A 21,513-nucleotide genomic window follows, 5' to 3' on the forward strand; every position below is an offset into this window, starting at 1 on the left:
CTAGTCTTAAAAAAAAGTTTGCAACCATTAAATATAAAGGGTAAACAAGAGTTTCTTGAGTGAGTTAACACCTCTCTAGATACTTTAGTTAATATAGATAGGATTACTTCTTGGATTACTAAAGTAAATTAAACAAAATACTCTAACACATTTAACATGTATTACAGATTGTCTATATTAAATAAAAGATGTAAGTCGTGTCTAATTTGTAGAAGTTATTTCAGTCTCTTTTGGAGGAAAGCAATGTAGTTATTTATGTTGTCCTTGTAAGTTGTATTACAGCATTAGAGAACTTCTGGGGACACTGAAGAAGTGTTTAGTCACTTAAACCCTTAAACTCCCTTTAGGGAGTCCAGTTGATTCATGTGGACCCTCCAAATTATCTCGTTTCGCAAATTTTAAAATTGCATTGGGATTATTTCATCTCTTTAGGGCTTTTTTACTTTTCAATTTAATTTTGCTATGTTTTAAAAAGACTAGTGGATGAATTATGCTCACTCTGAAAAGTATTTGGGTTCCAGTTTACATAAATTTAATTCCAGTTTTGCGTCCCGGAAGTATGCTATGTCTTTAAAATTCAGGTGGCTCATTAACACTCCAGTTCTCATATTTGAGTGCCCTATAAATCTGTATACTTGAGTAACCTGAGCTGCAGTCTGAAGTTAATAATACAATCTGTTCTTAGGTATGTGACCATAAAACTCCTTACAGGGAGTCCTATGTTTATGAATCTGAAAGTGTTGAGCTTGAGGTAACAGTGGGGCTAACGTCTGATGTGAGGGTTTAAAAATTATAATAATCTACTAATGGTAGAGATGTTTTCTAATAAGAGTAATTCTGTGACTCATTTTAGTTCCCTTGCTTTTTATTCCTGTGAGCCATAGAAAGAACCCACTGTAGGGGGTTAGAAATATTCTTTCTTATGATTGTGGGATGAGAGAGTGGTTGCTTTTTCCAACCACCATATGTGGTGATTAGGCCTTTTGGAATGACATTGGGGTACACACTGAGCAAACAGCAATAGTCTTCCAAATAACTTATAATAAATAAAGTATGTAAGACGTTTCCCCCAGCCAGATGTAATCTTCAATAGTAGAGGAATAAATTTAAAGTGACTTCCTACAGGAAAATTTGGGAAATGCCTGGATGGACCAAGAAGGCAGTCATGCTGTTAGAAATAAGCAAACTCCTTTCCTTCTTTCAGGTGAGAATATATGATGGTTCATTTAAATTTTGTTTTTGTGATTTCTGGGATTTCTTAGAAAATGCATGGATAAAACCAAAAAACTCCAGTGAACTAAAAGTCTATTTGAACTGTTTGAACCTTGCTTTGCATTTTTGCTTCCAATATTCAAAAACATTTAAGCAGATGGTACTCAGATAAGTGTGGGGACATCTGCCTGAGTGTGTAGTAACAGATCTAATTTTTGTAAATTGAATTGTACTTTACATCTAATAGAGAGAGCAACAGTTCCTGGGGATTCTTGAAAGGTGGCAATCTAAATCACCTTTAGTTTCTGAGCTTCCTCTCAGGTGCCTAAAACAGCAGCTTCAGAATTTCTATGAGGATGAATGTGGGTGTTGAAGTGGGAGATAGCTAGAGAACTTGTCTTGAAATGGCATTTTTTTTTTTCACAGATAGTGCTTTGAGATGGGTTTTATGTTTATTTAGGTGGGCTTGGGGTGGGGGGTTTTGTGATAGCCAGCCTTTGGTGCTTCTACTGCTCTCAAACCATACCTGAGCCACATGTGCAGGCATGTGTGTAGAGACTTGAGGTGTACTGACCCAACTTGTCACCAGCCTGGGTTCTCAGAAGGTTTCCGAAGTTTGTTCTTCTCTCTGCTTGATGGGAGTTAAAAAGTATAGCAGTGGCGAGATCTAGTGTGAGGGCCTGGACTTCCAACCTTCCAGGGAGAGCTGGGCTTGGGAGACTACGAACTCCTCAGGTATGCCTGAACATGCCCAGTAGTCTATAGCAAGGACTGGCCACTGAAACACAACAGAAGACATCCTGCCAAACTAGCATCTCCTGAGGGCATTCTCGTTAAAACTGTGTATTCCTTCCATTGTTTTTTTCATTTAACAGATACTCAGTGAGCACCTTCTAGGACCATGTGTTCTAGAAATGGAGGACAAAGTAAACAGAGTAGAAAATATTTTGCCCTCTTGGAGCTTAGATACTATTGCAGGAGGCAATCAGTAAACAGATATACTAATACATATTTAAGTCAGATCCCAATAAATTTTATGAAGAAAAATGAAGCAGCTTACACAAATAGCAGAGTGAAGGGAAGGGCTATGATAGATGGTTAGATGATAGTTGTCACTAACCACTGCTCTCAGGTGGTGCCTTTTGAGCAGACACTTGGTATCTGAGAAGAAGAGATGGCAGCATGATAGCATGTGCAAAAGGCCTGAGGCAGGAATATGTTTGTCCTATTGGAGGAACAGCAATAAGCTTGGTGTGGTTGTAGTAGAGTAAGCAAAGATTGTAAGAGATGAAGTCATGGAAGTAACCAGTGGAACAAAGTAGGGATGTCCGTTCTTACCATTAGTAATCAGCGTTATGCTGGAGAGTCTAAATAATTAGACTAGAAAATTAAAGAGTTGTTATAAAAAAAAAAGTAAAATTATTTGTATTTTAGTGAACATGAGTTTATGCTTTTGAAATCCAGAAGACTTTCACTAAATAATTTAGAATCAATGAAATAATTGAGAAAAGAAGCTTGAAATACAATGACTATTTATAAAATCTATAGGTTTTCCTCATATTATTAGTAAGAAATAGCCAGAAATGGAAAATGACAAAGATATCCTATTTATAATTGAAACTATAAAATACTTTAGAATAAATTTTCCAAGAAAGACAGTGGATGCATAAAGAAAAGAATAAAATCTTGGGAAGGGTGTTAAAATCAGACTAAAAGATACTGTATTCTTAGGTATTCTTAAACAGTAGCACATAACACCATTTAATACAACCCCAATTTGAATTCCAAAGGAGTTTCTAGGTTTTTTTTTAAACTACCTAAAAATATTTAAAACTATATATAAAAGAATATATGCCCCAAATAGCCAAGAAAAAAAGAGTGAAGAAGATTTTCTGTTGCCTGAAATTAAAATTTACTGCAATGCCATGTAAATAAGCTATGGCTGGGATTTGACATATGCAACAGGGGGTTACAATTTTTTTCTATAAAGGGCTAGATAGTAAATATTTTCAACTTTGTGGGCGATATGGTCTCTCTTAATTATTCAACTCTGCCCTTAAAGCAATGTTTTAGTCCATTTTGTATTGCTGTAACAGAATGCCACACACTGGGTAGTTTATAAAGCATGAGATTTATTTCTTATGGTTCTGGAGGCTAGGATGTCTAAGGTTGAGGTGCCTGCGTCTGGCAAGGACCTTCTTGCTGTTCCATGATGAAGGACAAGAGAGCATGTGCAAGAGAGAGAAGGAAGGGGGCCAAATTCCTCCTTTTTCAAGAACCCACTCATGATAAAGTAATTCTGAAGTGACATGAGAACTCTGTCATGAGAGCCTCATTCATGAGGGCTTTGTCTAATAACCTCTTAACAGTCCCACCAAACACTACTGCACTGGGAATTAAGTTTCCAACACATGAACTCCAGAGGACACATTCAAACCATTGTAAGCGCAGAAGCAGTTGTAAATAATAAATAAATCAGTGGATGTGACTGGATCTCTTCATTGCCAGTGGTTGGCCAATTCATGATGTAGATCTTAAAACAAAATAGTGCTCAGAAATAGATAATATATGGCAAGAGTGCTATTTCAAGTCACTTGGGAAGGATAGTTTACTGAATAAATGGTGCTGACAGTTTATGCAAATTCTACTTAAGTATACATACTTAATGTATGATGCTTTAAGTATAAAAACCAAATAGTAAAACAATAGAAAAAAATTTAAGAGAATCTTGTTATAACCTAGTGTTGAAGGAAAGTTTTTAAACAAGGCAGAAAATATAGAAGCTATAAAGAAAGCATAGATATTTGGCTACATAAAAAAGGAATTTTATTATGTATTATAAACATTTATAAACAAAAATAAAAATGGTATTCTGTGAAAAATATTTGCAACACATATAACAGAAAAAAGGGCTATTATCTTTAACATCCAGTGTGCCTCTAGAAATGACCTAGTAAAAACAGGGCAAAGAACAGTTTCTGAAAAGAAAAGCCAAATAGGCAATGACTGTAGGAAAAGATGCTCAGTATCATAGAAGCTGTAACCTTTTGTAAAACAGGGGATAGTAATAGTACCCACCTCTTAGTGCTGTTGGAAGGATTAAATCAAATCATACAAATAAAGTATAAGAAAGTGGTTGGGGCCAGGGGCAGTGGCTTATGCCTGTAATCCCAACACTTTGGGAGGCTGAAGCAGGTGGATCACGAGGTCAGAAGTTTGAGACCAGCCTGACCAACATGGTGAAACCCCGTCTCTACTAAAGATACAAAAATTAGCTGGGCCTGGTGGCGTGCACCTATAGTCCCAGCTACTTGGGAGGCTGAGGCAGGAGAATTGCTTGAACCCAGGGGGCAGAGGTTGCAATGAGCCGAGATTGCGCCACTGCACTCCAACCAGGGCAACAGGTCGAGAGTCTGTCTTCAAGAACAACAACAACAAAATCACTATACTGCTGCAAACTTTCTAAAAACAGAGTACATGTAGTTCACTGCCTTTTCCAATAAACCTTTTAAAATTTATTGTTTTTTCAACTTAGTGTTATTACAGCATAGTCTTTTGGTGTAGGTTATAATACCAAAATGCATTCAGAGAATTAAAGTATAGGGATGTTTCCTACAGCATCCCTGGATTTTGGATATATCCTACCTGCTTATTATAGTGGCTCTTTTCTCCTTTACTGGTAGACTGTCACCTGTCACTTCCCTGTGCTGGCTGTTTAGTCTAATGCACTATAGCACTTTCTTTAACCCTTTTTTTTTTTTAATCTTTACTTCTGATTGGGAAACCAGAGAGCTAAAGTCGATCAAGATCAACCATAGAACTGTTAACAGAGAGAGGAAAGTAGGCATTTCTTACAATTAATAAACTAATTATGATTTTGTAGTAGATCTATTTTATAAATCTAAATATGTATCAGTATTTTTCCAGACATCTCTTCTTTTTTCAGAGAAATTTACTGTGGGGCTCCTTTGAATAATAGAATCCCCCTTTTCAGTTATATACATACATGTTTATATTCTCTCTATAGTACATATACATTTGTATATGTATGTGTATATATATACCATACATATACTACATGTATTAAATTCTCCTTATGATATGGTTGCTATGTAAATCACCTGTAAATAAAATTATTTTATAAATATAAATATTTATAAATGTAAATATTTAATATATTTAATATTATATTAAAGAGATATGTATGTTTTATATATAGATATATGATATATGTTATAGATATAACATATCTATATCTGTGTTATATATGTATGAGAGTGTGTGTGTATGTGTGTTTGTGTGTTCTCTTTCTTAATGGCAAGCCTATTAAAAAAATAACAGAAATCCAAGACAAAAATTGCTTGAGTCTTAATTAAGCCATTATCTTCATTTTCATTCATGTCACCATGTGAATGCATAATTTGCATAGTAATATATAGGAATATCATGAGTAGATTTTAATACTTTATATTTTCATTTAATGCTTTTCTGCTGTCTTTTGTTTTTAAAGTTGTTTCTTCCTTTCTCTCAGTACTCCCTGTGCACAACTGACACATCCAATACTCATGCTTAATGAGCTTGTTTTTATATTCTCAGGTACGAAAGACTTTTTTGGACTTAATCATTGTTTCCATTTTGGCACCATTTTTGTCCTTATCTCATTATCATAGTAAGCCTAAAATGTCCTAATTCCAGGAACAGATAAAAATTCCATTCCATTTTATATTCAGAGGTTTGGTTTTCCACCTTAATCCATTTCTTAAAGTGGCTAATGATTTTTATTACCCTAGTTGTCTCTAGGGCAGTGGCCTTTCTCAAATCATTTTAGTATAACTTTACAAAATGAATGCTGTAAATATACTATGAAACCTTCTTGAGATCATTCCCAACTAAGAATCAAAATTAGTGACATATCTAAACATTCACATTCTTTTATATGTTGGCAAAGTTCACATCATTGCTCTTATCTGCCTCTAAATTCTTTCTCTCTGGATCGATAGTTTCCTGCTGGTTTTCAGAATCAAGTGCTTCTTATTTCTCTGAACCTTATTAATCTTAATTAGGCCTCCCTGGCTCTGAAGATTATTTAGAATTTCTTTAGGTAAAGGTCACACCTATTTGTAGTTCTTAATCTTTGCATTTTATCTACTTTGTGTGTCAAATGTTCAATGAAATGGAGCTCTACTGTAGGGACTCAATTTGTTAGACTGAGTACTCTTTCATGATCATCTATATACATCAGGTTTTATTCAGAGACTTCTAAAAGGAGCTATGATTTTTAGTTTCTGAAATTCCACACCCCAATAAGCCAAACAGAACATAAATAAAAACAGTTGTATAGAGCAGCACTTCCCAACCTTTTTGGCACCAGGGACTGGTTTCATAGAAGACAATTTTTCCACAGACTGGAGGGGTGGGAAATGGTTTCTGGATGAAACTGTTCTACCTCAGATCACCAGGCATTAGATTCTCATAAGGAGTGTGCAACCTAGATCCCTCGCGTGCACAGTTTACAATAGTGTTTGCACTTCTATGAGAATCTAATGCCACTGCTGCTGCTTTGACAGGAGGCAGAGCTCAGGCAGTAATGCTCCCTTGCCTGCTGCTCACCTCATGCTGAGTGGCCAGGTTCCTAACAGGGCAGGGACCATACTGGTCCATGGCCTGGGGGTTGGGAACCCCTGGTATAATGGATGTCGTATCAGTCACCACAGTCTCCTGCCTTATTATTCCATGAAGAAACTAAGAAAACAGTTTTAAAAGAAGATTGCGGCTATTTAGTTTAGAACAATGTGCTAGGTAGAGACTTAACTTTTTTTTGGCTATTATCACAGATAGAATAGGAATGTTTATGTGCTCAGCTGGAGGGGTGGGAGTTTATATTTGTATATAAATACAGATTGGGATAAAGGTTTTGAACTTAATAATAAATGGTGTCTTAAACTTATATGTTTTAGTTTTCAGAGCAGATTATACTAACAGCAGTAACAACAGCTATGCTGAGAAGAATGCGGAGAAAGAGGAATGCTCTTACATTGTTGGTGGGAACATAAATTAGTACAGCTATTATGGAAAGCAGTATGGAGACTCCCAGAAAACTAAAAATAGAACTGCCATGTGACCCAACAATCCCACTGCTGGCTATGCATACTAAAAAAAAGAAATCAACTTATGGAAGAGATATCTCCGCTCCCATGTGTGTTGCAGCACAATTCATAATAGCCAAGATATGGAATCAACCTAAGGGCTCCTCAATGGATGAATGAATGAATGAAGAAAATGTTTTATTTATGTATATATAAAATAGAATATTATTCAGCCATAGAAAAGAATGAAATCCTGTCATTTGCAGTAACATGGATGGAAAGTCAGGCAAAGGAAGACAAATACATGTTCTCATTCATATGTGAGAGCTGGAAAAATGATCTTATGGAGGTAGTGAGTAGAACAGTGGTAACCAGAGACAGCAAATAGTAGGGGGAGTGGAGAATGAAGAGAGGTTGGTTAATGGGTATCAAAGTACAGTTAGAAGAAATAAGTTCTAGTGTCCGGTAACACAGCAGGGTGACTCTAGTTAACAAGAATTTATTGTATATTTCAAAATAGCTAGAAGATCTGCAATGTTCCTAACACAAGGAAATGATCAGTGTTTGAGATGATAGATGTCTCAGTTACCCTGATTTGATCAGTATGCACTGTATGCATGTATCCAAATAGCATATGTGCCCCATAAATAGGTACAACTGTTATGTGTCAATAAAAAACAAACAAAAATAGCTATTTCTTCTAATATCAGGCATTGGTCAAACAAATATATTTGCTCCTTTTTATAACCTCATAACCTAAAGGGATAGTTGCTATTAATCATTTCCATTTTACTTTTGAGGAAACATGTATTTAGACAAGTTAAGTAACTAACCTATGGATAATCACTGAAAACATATAAAAGCCAGCTCCCAGAATAATATCTTCTACAAAGTAGAAGAGATTATTTTTGAATTAGTGTCTGAGCTGGGACTAAAAATCTAGGTTAATCTGATATTAAACCCATGTTCTTGATCTTTGAGGTATATTTCTTCTCACTTGATTGCCACATTAATTATATCCAAAGGCCAGTGGCACTTAGGTTCTATAGAAATATTTGTGTGGAATAAAAATTGTGTTCCACCAATTCTCTTTGTAGTTGCTTGTGTACTGGATAGGATAATTTAAAATCATAGCCTGGTTCTTGAACAATCTTATTTTGTCATCTTTGAGTTTTATGAACAGCAGATGGCAACAGAACAGTGGTCAGTCAGTCTGACTGAGCAGTGAAACTTTTTTCAGTGAGCACCGGCATTGGGAACAACTGGTCAGTCATATCATTCAGACGGGAATGGCTCTCATTAGCTTTGAAACTCAGATATTAATGACTAATTGCCAGTAAGATCAGTCAATGCTGGTCAACCAGGCAACTTAACCTGTGCTCCATGTGGAAAGGCTGCTTTTGCAGCCTTTTAAGTTTGGTTGTAAAATGTAAAATTAATTTTTCAATCTCAAGTTTATTCAAAATTCTATTAAAAACAATTGTTCTTTAGCCATTTTGGTATGCTGTTATTCTTTAATAAAATATCAGACTGTGAATTATTGCCTCTTCTCTTTAACTTTGTGTTGCTGTGTTCCCAAAGTACTTTATCCATACAATGAATGCATTACATATATTATGGTTATTTGATTACATGCATATTCCCAGCTTAACCAAGGACTGTTCAAAGGCAGGGCTGTTTTATACAATTTTGTATTTATCAGGAAATAGACTTTTAGGTGATCAGTCAATGTTGAACTGATTTGAACTGTAAAATGAAAGTCCACTGTTTGGCTCTGTTGTTCATAATGTAAAATTCATTTACTTAAATTTAACTCAACCTACAGTTTAGCTGGAAAAGTGAAAATTTTATTTAAGAAAATAAATGTAAGTTTAGGTTTCTGAGGCTCTCTATTGTTTACATGGGTAAAAAGCTAAAGCCCTCACTGTACAGCTATTTCAAACATTTTACATATATTTACTCATTTATTCCTTACAGTAGCAGAGGTAGTTACATTGAAAATACTGAGTCATTGAGAGGTTGAGTAACTGGCCCCAAGACACATACTAACAAGGGTTGAGCTGGGATTTGAACCCAGGCAGTCCAATTCCAGAGTCTGTGCTCTTAACCAATATTCTATGCAGCCTCATTTATCTGTTATGTGTATGTATGTAAGTCAATATGTACAGAGAGATTGAAAGAGACTTTATCTTATATTTTGTAGTGAATGTTATTATCACTTCTTGGAAAAATACAGAATTTTGCAGAGGAATGTGTAGTTTTCTAAGGTCAACTTTCAACATCGAGTAAAATAATTTTAAAAAATTTTCATGTAGATATACTTTGAGAGACATTTAGATGCAGTGGAATGGGTTTGGAAAAAGACCAACAGAAGAATAAGGAAACATAAATCATGCTATTGTAGAAGACATTGTAAACATTTCATTTTGATAGCCTTGTATAAGGGAATTGAAAATGTTTTTCAGATATTTGAAGGTAGAAATTGAGAGAGTTTGGCTTTGTTCTTTATAGTTTTGGTGGACAAAATTAAAGTCTTTGGTAGATGCTTTAGAGCAATAGGATTTTACACCGTTTAAGGAGGAAATTTTTGCTTGGAAGGTGGCCTTAGGAAATAATGAGCATTTTTCTATCAGGATGCTTAGATAGAGGCTGAAAACAAGGATGTCACTGAGGATAATCAAGCATTTGGCTGGTTGAGTAACTGAACTAGGTGATCACATTTAAGTTACCTTCTAAACCTGCAATTTAAAGATTCTAATAACTTTGAAGGGATTCTATTTTATTAATTTACTATGTAGATGATTTCTAGTGAAACTTATGATCATTAATACCAGTGGTTGTGAAAAAATAATGCCTGTTACAGAATTATTCATAATAAGCTCATGGAAATTCACTCATCGTACTTAGTGTTTATTATGTGTCAGATACCTTGTTAAGCACCTTATCGTTTATTACCTTTTTACTCTTCACAGTAAACTTCTGGAGTGAGAACCATTATTGTCTTCTAGATGAGAGGTTCAGATGTGCCCATGTTCACATTAACCAGTAAGTTGGCATGGCCAGAGCTTGAACCCGAGGCTTTCTGACTCCAAAACCTATACGCTTAACTACTGCACAACCTTTCAACTTTCTAGTTCAGATCAGAAATTGAAAATCAAGGTAATTAACATGGCAAGGTTCTCAGAATATGATACTTTTGTTATTTACATAAGTAGAAAAGGTTCAGGCCATCCCTATCAGCTGGAGCAGACGGCTATAAATAAAGGAAGAATGAAATAGAAGAATGAGGGAAAGGAAAGGGAGCAAGGATGTTGTGTAGGAACTATTTCATGTCTAGTTGAAATGTGTTAAAAAACTTAAATGTGTGTTTTAAAGTTCTGTTTTGGGTGGCGTAAATTTATAAAGCAAAATTCCTTCCTCCCTCCTTCCCTTCCTTCCTTCCAAAGAGTATTGAGGAGATTTTAATCTTTTTAAAATTTTTATTTTATTTTTTGAGAGTCTCGCTCTGTCACCCAGGCTGGAGTGCAATGGCGCGATCTTGGCTCACAGCAACCTCCGCCTCCTGGGTTCAAGCAATTCTCCTGCCTCAGCCTCCTGAGTAGCTGGGACTACAGGCACATGCCACCACACCTGGCTAGTTTTTGTATTTTTTAGTATAGACTGGGTTTTGCCATGTTGGCCAGGCTTGTCTTGAACTCCTGACCTCAGGTCATCTGCCGGCCTTGGCCTCCCAAAGTGCTGGGACTACAGGCATGAGCCATCGTGCCTAGCCTTATCTTTAAATTATTCAGTAAACAACTGTCAAAAGAAAAATCTTAGCCACATTAAGTTTAATAGAGTTCAATTGAGCAAATAACAACTCGCGAATCCGGCAGCCTCGGAAACCAGAGTAGGTTCAGAGACTGTAGCGCAGCCAAGTGGTGGAAGATTTTGTTTTTTCAGTCTTTTTATTTTATTTTTATTTATTTACATATTTTTTATTTTTTATTATACTTTAAGTTCTAGGGTACATGTGCACAACATGCAAGTTTGTTACATATGTATACATGTGCCACGTTGGTGTGCTGCACCCATTAACTCGTCATTTACATTAGGTATATCTCCTAATGCTATCCCTCCCCGCTTCCCCCACCCCATGACAGGCCCCAGTGTGTGATGTTCCCCAACCTGTGTCCAAGTATTCTCATTGTTCAATTCCCACCTATGAGTGAGAACATGTGGTGTTTAGTTTTCTGTCCTTGTGATAGTTTGCTCAGAATGATGGTTTCCATCTTCATCCATGTCCCTACAAAGGACATGAACTCATCCATTTTTATGGCTGCATAGTATTCCATGGTGTATATGTGCTACATTTTCTTAATCCATTCTATCATTGATAGACATTTGGGTTGGTTCCAAGTCTTTGCTATTGTGAATAATGCTGCAGTGAACATATGTGTGCATGTGTCTTTATAGTAGAATGATTTATAATCCTTTGGATATATACCCAGTAATGGGATTGCTAGGTCAAATGGTATTTCTAGTTCTAGATCTTTGAGGAATCACCACACTGTCTTCCACAATGGTTGAACTAGTTTACACTCCCACCAACAGTGTAAAAGTGTTCCCATTTCTCCACATCCTCTCCAGCACCTGTTGTTTCCAGACTTTTTAATGATCACCATTCTAACTGGTATGAGATGGTATCTCAATGTGGTTTTGATTTGCATTTCTCTGATGGCCAGTGATGAAGAGCATTTTTTCATGTGTCTGTTAATTGCATAAATGTCTTCTTTTGAGAAATGTCTGTTCATATCCTTTGCCCACTTTTTGATGGGGTTGTTTGATTTTTTATTGTAAATTTGTTTAAGTTCTTTGTAGATTCTGGATATTAGCCCTTTGTCAGATGAGTAGATTGCAAAATTTTTCTCCCATTCTGTAGGTTGCCTATTCACTCTGATGGTAGTCTCTTTTGCTATGCAGAAGCTCTTTAGTTTAATTAGATCCCATTTGTCAATTTTGGCTTTTGTTACCATTGCTTTTGGTGTTTTAGTCATGAAGTCCTTGCCCATCCCTATGTCCTGAATGGTATTGCCTAGGTTTTCTTCTAGGGTTTTTATGGTTTTAGGTCTAACATTTAAGTCTTTAATTCATCTTGAATTAATTTTTGTGTAAGGTGTAAGGAAGGGATCCAGTTTCAGCTTTCTACATATGGCTAGCCAGTTTTCCCAGCACCATTTATTAAATAGGGAATCCTTTCCCCATTTCTTGTTTTTGTCAGGTTTGTCAAAGATCAAATAGTTGTAGATGTGTGGTATTATTTCTTAGGGCTGTGTTCTGTTCCATTGGTCTATATCTCTGTTTTGGTACCAGTACCGTGCTGTTTTGGTTACTGTAGCCTTGTAGTATAGTTCGAAGTCAGGTAGCGTGATGCCTCCAGCTTTGTTCTTTTTGCTTAGAATTGTCTTGGCAATGTGGGCTCTTTTTTGGTTCCATATGAAGTTTAAAGTAGATTTTTTCCAGTGCTATGAAGAAAGTCATTGGTAGCTTGATGGTGATGGCATTGAATCTATAAATTACCTTGGGCAGTATGGCCATTGTCACGATATTGATTCTGCCTATCCATGAGCATGGAATGTTCTTCCATTTGTTTGTGTACTCTTTTATTTCGTTGAGCAGTGGTTTGTAGTTCTCCTTGAAGAGGTCCTTCACATGCCTTGTAAGTTGGATTCCTAGGTATTTCATTCTCTTTGAAGCAATTGTGAATGGGGGTTCACTCATGATTTGGCTCTCTGTTTGTCTGTTATTGGTGTATAGGAATGCTTGTGATTTTTGCACATTGATTTTTGTATCAGACTTTACTGAAGTTGCTTATCAGCTTAAGGAGATTTTGGGCTGAGACGATGGGGTTTTCTAAATATACAATCATGTCATCTGCAAACAGGGACAATTTGACTTCCTCCTTTCCTAATTGAATACCCTTTATTTCTTTCTCCCGCCTGATTGCCCTGGCCAGAACTTCCAACACTGTGTTGAATAGCAGTGGTGAGAGAGGGCATCCCTGTCTTGTGCCAGTTTTTAAAGGGAATACTTCCAGTTTTTGTCCATTTAGTATGATATTGGCCTGTCTTGCTAGGTTGGGGAAGTTCTCCTGGATAATATCCTGAAGAGTGTTTTCCAGCTTGATTCCTTTCTCCCCGTCACTTTCAGGTACACCAATCAGACATAGATTTGGTCTTTTCACATAGTCCCATGTTTCTTAGAGGCTTTTTTCGTTTCTTTTTACTCTTTTTTCTCTAAACTTCTCTTCTCGCTTCACTTCATTCATCTGACCTTCAGTCACTGATACTGTTCTTCCACTTGATCGAATTGGCCACTGAAGCTTGTGCATGTGTCACGTTGTTCTCATGTCATGGTTTTCAGCTCCATCAGATCATTTAAGGTCTTCTCTATGCTGTTTATTTTAGTTAGCCATTTGTCTAATCTTTTTTCAAGATTTTAGCTTCCTTGGGATGGATTCCAACATCCTCCTTTAGCTTGGAGAAGTTTGTTATTACCGATCTTCTGAAGCCTACTTCTGTCAACTCATCAAAGTCATTCTCCATCCAGCTTTGTTCCGTTGCTGGTGAGGAGCTGCGATCCTTTGAAGGAGAAGAGGCACTCTGATTTTTAGAGTTTTCAGCTCTTCTACTCTGGTTTCTCCCCATCTTTGTGGTTTTATCTACCTTTCATCTTTCATGATGGTGACCTACAGATGGAGTTTTGGTATGAGTGTCCTTTTTGTTGATGTTGTTACTATTCCTTTCTGCTTGTTGGTTTTCCTTCTAACAGTCAGGACCCTCAGATGCAGGTCTGTTGGAGTTTGCTGGAGGTCTACTCCAGACCCTGTTTGCCTGGGTATCACCAGTGGAGGGTGCAGAGCAGCAAATATTGCAGAACAGCAAATTTTTGTACATATTTCCTTATGTATATATGCAATATTTCTGGTAAATTCCTGGGAATGAAAATTCTCATTCCTACATTATCAGCGTTTTGAACTTTAGTAGGTATTGTCAAATGATTTTACAGTAGTTGTACCATTTACACGCTCACCAGCAGTATGTGAGATGTCCTGTTGCGATCAATCTGATTGTGTGAAATGGTATCCTACTGGGTTTAAATTTGCCTTTCTGTAATTGCTAATGAGGTTGAACATCTTCTCTGTAAATTTGCTTGCATTTTTCTATTGGGGGAAAATTTTTCTTACTGATTTGTGGATTTCTTTATATTATTTGGCTAAGAAACCTTTATGAGTTATATATATATTGCAAGTATCCTTTCTCAGTCTGTGGCTTGTGTTTTCACCCTTTTAATGTTGTCTTTTGATGCACGGAAGTTTTAAATTTTTCTGTGGTCAAATTTATTCATCTTTTCATTTATGGATTCTACTTTCTCTGTCTCACTTAAATCCTTCCTTATCACAAGATCATGAAGATATTTTAAAATATTTTGAGTAGTTTTAAAGTTTTACCTTTCAAACTTAGGTCTCTAATCACCTGTAATCATACTTGATATTTTTAGGGTGATTTAAGGTAAGAGCTCTGTTTGATTTTTGACCCTACACTGTGCATCTTTTAACAGTATCCACCATTCATGTACACGTGGATTTGTTCATGGGCTGTCCATTTTATGTTTCTTTGTGTCTTTTTAGAGCCTTACAATACCTCTCTATCTTAACAATATAGCTTTATAATAAATCTGAATATCTGATAGGGCAAATATCCCCAACTTGCTCTTCTTCAGTTTTTTTTGGTGGGGTGGGGGCAGGGAGGAGAGGTGATATTTTTAGTCCTTTTATTTTCTTTAGGAATTTGAAGATTAATTGTTAAGTGACCCACACACATACACATACACACATACACACACACACACTGTTCAAATTTTGATGGGAACTGCATTTAATTTATAGATAATTTGAGGAATGTGACATCATGGCAATATTGATTATTCCTTTCCGTGAATATTGGATTGTCTTTATTTATTCAAGCCTTCCTGTGTTTTTAATTAATCTTTGCATCATAGGGAGGAGTGTGGTGCTGGCTGTTAACCAGGGTGGGGACTATTGGCTAACATCTTTGCTACATCTGGGGTATAATAGTCCACTGGTACTGGAGCATCAGGCTAAATGGATGAGAACAGATAAAGTATAAAAATTGGGTAGGTTTCCAGAGACCCAAATCTGTTTGGGTTAAAGGCAAATCTGTAGTTTGAGTGTTCAGATTGCCATCAGTAGGATGGTTTGGCAGACAGAGAAGGTTGACATCTCTCGATCGGGCAAATGATTCTATCTCTCAATTGGGGTTAATGGGGAAACGACTCAGGCATAGAGCATCAGGACTCTATAGTCATATCCCAGCCACAGACTAACTGGACAGTATGGCCAGAATCTAGTCACTGAAAGACTGGACAATAGGATAAAACAAGGTACAAAGAGACAAAGTAAAAGGGAGTACCACCCAGCACTGAGACTAGAAGTATAGGGATATTAAGAGAATGCTACTGAGCCAACTCATTCCCAGGCAAAGGCTTATTATGTTTCATTCTTCAGCACCAGCACAAAGGCTGGAATATCAGTGGAGATAAACCCAAAGGTAGGAGAGTCCCAATCGGGGAAGAGGGAAGGAGTGGGGAGCCCTGTGGTTCCTGACACACTTTGCTCCCTGATGAGGTCATAGAAAGCTGAACCAGTATATAGATGATATAAGAAGATTCAATGTAGATAGAAAGAAAGAAAAAAATATCTTAAACTAATGTCTGGATAAAACTATATTAAATTAAGTATTGTTTGACAACAGCTAAGAATTAATGAGAAAAGTCCTCAGATATCTCTCTCTCTATATTTTTTGAGTGAGGGTATCACTCTGTCACCCAGGCTGGAGTGCAGTGGTGTGATCTCAGTGCACTGCAGCCTTGACCTCCAGAGCTCAAGCAGTCTTCCCACCTCAGCCTCCCGAGTAACTGGGACCATGGGTGTGCACTACTGTGCCCAGCTAATTTTTGTTTACTTTTTTGTAGGGATGGTGTCTCATGGTGTTGCCCAAACTGGTCTTGAACTCCTGAGCTCAAGTGATTTTCCCTCTTCAGCCTCCCAAAGTGCTGGGATTATAGATATGAGCCACTGTGCCTGGCCAAGTATCTACATTTAAAAAAATCTCACTTTAACAGTGTTTCTGTGTAAGTGTAGAGACTTAGAATTGTGAAGGCTATATTTGTGTTTGTCTATTTCAATAAATAATTTATCTAAAGATGAATCAACAGCTCACTTACCTTTTTATTTCAGTAAACTGAAAAGAAGAAGCCGCAAGCTCTCAAAGTACCTAAGACAAAATACACTATTTCTTGAGGGCTGATCTATAATCCCGTGTCTATAAAATGAGAGCAGAAGCCACTGGGTTTTTATGTTAGGAAACTGATGGGGAAACATGTTAGGTATTGATGTGTAGGAAAGAGTGAGGTGTTTGATGACAGATGAAAATGAAGAAAGGCTGGTGAAGCAGGAGATGGAAGGGCACAGTCTGGAGACTGTGTGTGTGTGTGCATGTATGTGTGTACAAGCGTGCATGTGTAGGTGGATGTCTTAAACCACAGCACATGACTAGAAGTGTATGTTGTTGTAGAAGTAATAACTAGGCAATGAATGGTTTCAAAAACATGTTAGAAAATTAAGTTTCCTTTTGAGGTAATATTCCATAGAGATTCTAAAAGAGGTTGCTCATAAATCAAATTGTGAGGAGCTCCAACTTAATTATAAGAAAAAAAAAGTTAAAATTACCCTTAAAATAATTAGCATAATTTTTTTGTTTTGTTGTTATTTAAATAAAGAACAGAACTGTTGTTGCCCTGAGGGAAAAATGGATAACAGGCATTTTGCTCATGTGGTTTGTACTTTATGTATGTGTGCATCTATTATAATAGTAACAGATAATGTCTTCTAATAGCTCATGGAAGAAATCAGTTTCTTTTCGAGCAAAATGCTAGCCTTGTGGAAGCTGACAAAAGTCATAATGATTTTTGGCTCAATAAAGTAATGATAGCTTGGAAAAAGTAAAGCAGTATGGCAGCAGATGAAAGATGACTGTAACAAAACAAATTATTTGAACAAAAGATACACTGTTTCTTTAATTGGATTCTCATAGAATATTGGCTTAAAATATGCTGACCAAAGGCAGTATCTGGAAGACAGGAACTTAGGATTTCTGAATCATAGTTCTCCCAGCTTGGATTCAATTCAATTCAACAAACTTTTGTTGAGCACCTACTCTGGAGCCAGATGGCCTGAGTGTGGTTCTTGGTTCTACTATTCTACCTCTCTATCAGTTTCTTCATATATAAAACAGAGATGATAATAGTAGTCTTTATCCTCTGATTTTTTTTAGGATAAACAGAATTTTAATGTATGTAAAGTACTTAGAACACTGTTTGCCACTTTTGCACACACAGAAAGTCAACTGAATTAGAGACTGGAAACTGAAAGGTGCTTATACTGTCTTAGTGGGAGAGACAGATAAGAAACCCAACAATTTCAGTAGTATTTTCTGATAATACCAATAACATGTTTATCAAAAGGTTGCTATGGGAACCCAGGGATTGAAGAAATAACAACCTTAGGGGAATAGTTTTCTGGAATAAAATTCAAAAAAGGCTTTCAATAGGAAAAAAAAAAATCCCCCAAAAGCTCAGGAAACAAAAAGTAGACAAAGTGAGAGACTGGGACATATTCATTTGTAGCTTTTTGAGCTTCCTTCCTTGCTGGACCTAACACTGCATCTGGTCACCTTTTAGATACTTGGTAAAAACACAATAGAGATCGTTTTAAGTTCTGATACTATTTTCATGTGTATTCTCAGTCACAGTGTCTAGTTGAGACTAATGGAATTAGAATAACCAGAATAGCAAACTACTATTCCAAAGTGTAGTGTTCTGTGCCGTTAGACAACGTATTGACTCCTGGGTTGAGTTAGAACACCATGGAGGAGCAGCACTTTTTTTTTTTGTTTTGTTTTAAGTAAGAAAAATTGTTATGTTATTTTATTTAAGGAATTGACTTAATTTATACAATCTGAATTTTTTTTTTTTTTGGGGGATAAAATTACTTTCTTTTTTTTTTTCTTTTTCTTTTATTATTATTATTATTATTATTATTATTATTATACTTTAGGTTTTATGGTACATGTGCCCAATGTGCAGGTAAGTTACATATGTATACATGTGCCATGCTGGTGCGCTGCACCCACCAACTCGTCATCTAGCATTAGGTATATCTCCCAATGCTATCCCTCCCCCTTCCCCCCACCCCACAACAGTCCCGGAAGTGTGATGTTCCCCTTCCTGTGTCCATGTGTTCTCATTGTTCAATTCCCACCTATGAGTGAGAATATGCGGTGTTTGGTTTTTTGTTCTTGCGATAGTTTACTGAGAATGATGATTTCCAATTTCATCCATGTCCCTACAAAGGACATGAACTCATCATTTTTTATGGCTGCATAGTATTCCATGGTGTATATGTGCCACATTTTCTTAATCCAGTCTATCATTGTTGGACATTTGGGTTGGTTCCAAGTCTTTGCTATTGTGAATAATGCCGCAATAAACATACGTGTGCATGTGTCTTTATAGCAGCATGATTTATAGTCCTTTGGGTATATACCCAATAATGGGATGGCTGGGTCAAATGGAATTTCTAGTTCTAGATCCCTGAGGAATCGCCACACTGACTTCCACAAGGGTTGAACTAGTTTACAGTCCCACCAACAGTGTAAAAGTGTTCCTATTTCTCCACATCCTCTCCAGCACCTGTTGTTTCCTGACTTTTTAATGATCGCCATTCTAACTGGTGTGAGATGGTATCTCACTGTGGTTTTGATTTGCATTTCTCTGATGGCCAGTGATGGTGAGCATTTTTTCATGTGTTTTTTGGCTGCATAAATGTCTTCTTTTGAGAAGTGTCTGTTCATGTCCTTCGCCCACTTTTTGATGGGGTTGTTTGTTTTTTTCTTGTAAATTTGTTTGAGTTCATTGTAGATTCTGGATATTAGCCCTTTGTCAGATGAGTAGGTTGCGAAAATTTTCTCCCATTTTGTAGGTTGCCTGTTCACTCTGATGGTAGTTTCCTTTGCTGTGCAGAAGCTCTTTAGTTTAATTAGATCCCATTTGTCAATTTTGGCTTTTGTTGCCATTGCTTTTGGTGTTTTAGACATGAAGTCCTTGCCCATGCCTATGTCCTGAATGGTATTGCCTAGGTTTTCTTCTAGGGTTTTTATGGTTTTAGGTCTAATATTTAAGTCTTTAATCCATCTTGAATTGATTTTTGTATAAGGTGTAAGGAAGGGATCCAGTTTCAGCTTTCTACATATGGCTAGCCAGTTTTCCCAGCACCATTTATTAAATAGGGAATCCTTTCCCCATTTCTTGTTTTTCTCAGGTTTGTCAAAGATCAGATGGTTGTAGATATGTGGCATTATTTCTGAGGGCTCTGTTCTGTTCCATTGATCTATATCTCTGTTTTGGTACCAGTACCATGCTGTTTTGGTTACTGTAGCCTTGTAGTATAGTTTGAAGTCAGGTAGCGTGATGCCTCCAGCTTTGTTCTTTTGGCTTAGGATTGACTTGGCGATGCGGGCTCTTTTTTGGTTCCATATGAACTTTAAAGTAGTTTTTTCCAATTCTGTGAAGAAAGTCATTGGTAGCTTGATGGGGATGGCATTGAATCTGTAAATTACCTTGGGAAGGATGGCCATTTTCATGATATTGATTCTTCCTACCCACGAGCATGGAATGTTCTTCCATTTGTTTGTATCCTCTTTTATTTCCTTGAGCAGTGGTTTGTAGTTCTCCTTGAAGAGGTCTTTCACATCCCTTGTAAGTTGGATTCCTAGGTATTTTATTCTCTTTGAAGCAATTGTGAATGGGAGTTCACTCATGATTTGGCTCTCTGTTTGTCTGTTATTGATGTATAAGAATGCTTGTGATTTTTGCACATTGATTTTGTATCCTGAGACTTTGCTGAAGTTGCTTATCAGCTTAAGGAGATTTTGGGCTGAGACAATGGGGTTTTCTAGATATACTATCATGTCATCTGCAAACAGGGACAATTTGACTTCCTCTTTTCCTAATTGAATACCCTTGATTTCCTTCTCCTGCCTAATTGCCCTGGCCAGAACTTCCAACACTATGTTGAATAGAAGTGGCGAGAGAGGGCATCCCTGTATTGTGCCAGTTTTCAAAGGGAATGCTGCCAGTTTTTGCCCATTCAGTATGATATTGGCTGTGGGTTTGTCATAAATAGCTCTTATTATTTTGAGATACGTCCCATCAATTCCTAATTTATTGAGAGTTTTTAGCATGAAGGGTTGTTGAATTTTGTCAAAGGCCTTTTCTGCATCTATTGAGATAATCATGTGGTTTTTGTCTTTGGTTCTCTTTATATGCTGGATTACATTTATTGATTTGCGTATATTGAACCAGCCTTGCATCCCAGGGATGAAGCCCACTTGATCATAGTGGATAAGCTTTTTGATGTGCTGCTGGATTCTGTTTGCCAGTATTTTATTGAGGATTTTTGCATCAATGTTCATCAAGGATATTGGTCTAAAATTCTCTTTTTTTGTTGTGTCTCTGCCAGGCTTTAGTATCAGGATGATGCTGGCCTCATAAAATGAGTTAGGGAGGATTCCCTCTTTTTCTATTGATTGGAATAGTTTCAGAAGGAATGGTACCAGCTTGGAGGAGCAGCACTTTTATGTCATGGCCCTTGTTTTCTACTCTCTGTCAATTTGAATGAAGCAGAAGAGAGGCAAGTATTACCCAGTTAGAAATAAAAGAGAGGGCCGGGCACGGTGGCTCATGTCTGCAATCCCAGCACGTTGGGAGGCCGAGGCAGGTGGATCACTTAAGCTTAGGAGTGCGAGACCAGCCTGGGCAACATGATGAAACACCATCACTACAAAAAATAGAAAAATTAGCCAAACATGGTGGTATGTGCCTGTGGTCCCAGCTACTCGGGAGGCTGCTGTGGGAGGATCACTTGAGCCTGGAAGGGGGAAGTTGCAGTAATCTGAGATGACTCCCCTGCACTCCAATGTGTGTGACAGAGTGAGACCCTATCTCACTAAATAAATAAATGAATGAATGAGAGAAAGACATTTTAAACCAATATGTAAGAATCACACTTTAGGATAACCTTGATATTGTAATAATT

At 36.9% G+C, this 21,513-nt stretch overlaps 1 protein-coding gene across 6 annotated transcripts in view; it reads left to right on the forward strand.

The window, feature by feature from the left end:
- BCKDHB (branched chain keto acid dehydrogenase E1 subunit beta) overlaps positions 1-21,513 on the forward strand; it is a 252,291-nt gene that overhangs the window by 116,349 nt on the left and 114,429 nt on the right. Inside the window, exon 9 of one of the 6 annotated variants that reach the window (XM_063666351.1) lies at positions 7,170-8,833. The exons of the other annotated variants lie outside the window; for them this stretch is intronic. Within the exon in view, the coding sequence (XP_063522421.1) occupies positions 7,170-7,265 (96 nt within the window). The 3' untranslated portion in view covers positions 7,266-8,833. Of the gene's footprint in view, positions 1-7,169; positions 8,834-21,513 lie in introns of those variants that run through there. 6 annotated transcript variants of the gene reach the window in all.

The sequence above is a fragment of the Pongo pygmaeus genome, chromosome 5, assembly GCF_028885625.2.
Source record: "Pongo pygmaeus isolate AG05252 chromosome 5, NHGRI_mPonPyg2-v2.0_pri, whole genome shotgun sequence".
Taxonomy (NCBI): domain Eukaryota; kingdom Metazoa; phylum Chordata; class Mammalia; order Primates; family Hominidae; genus Pongo; species Pongo pygmaeus.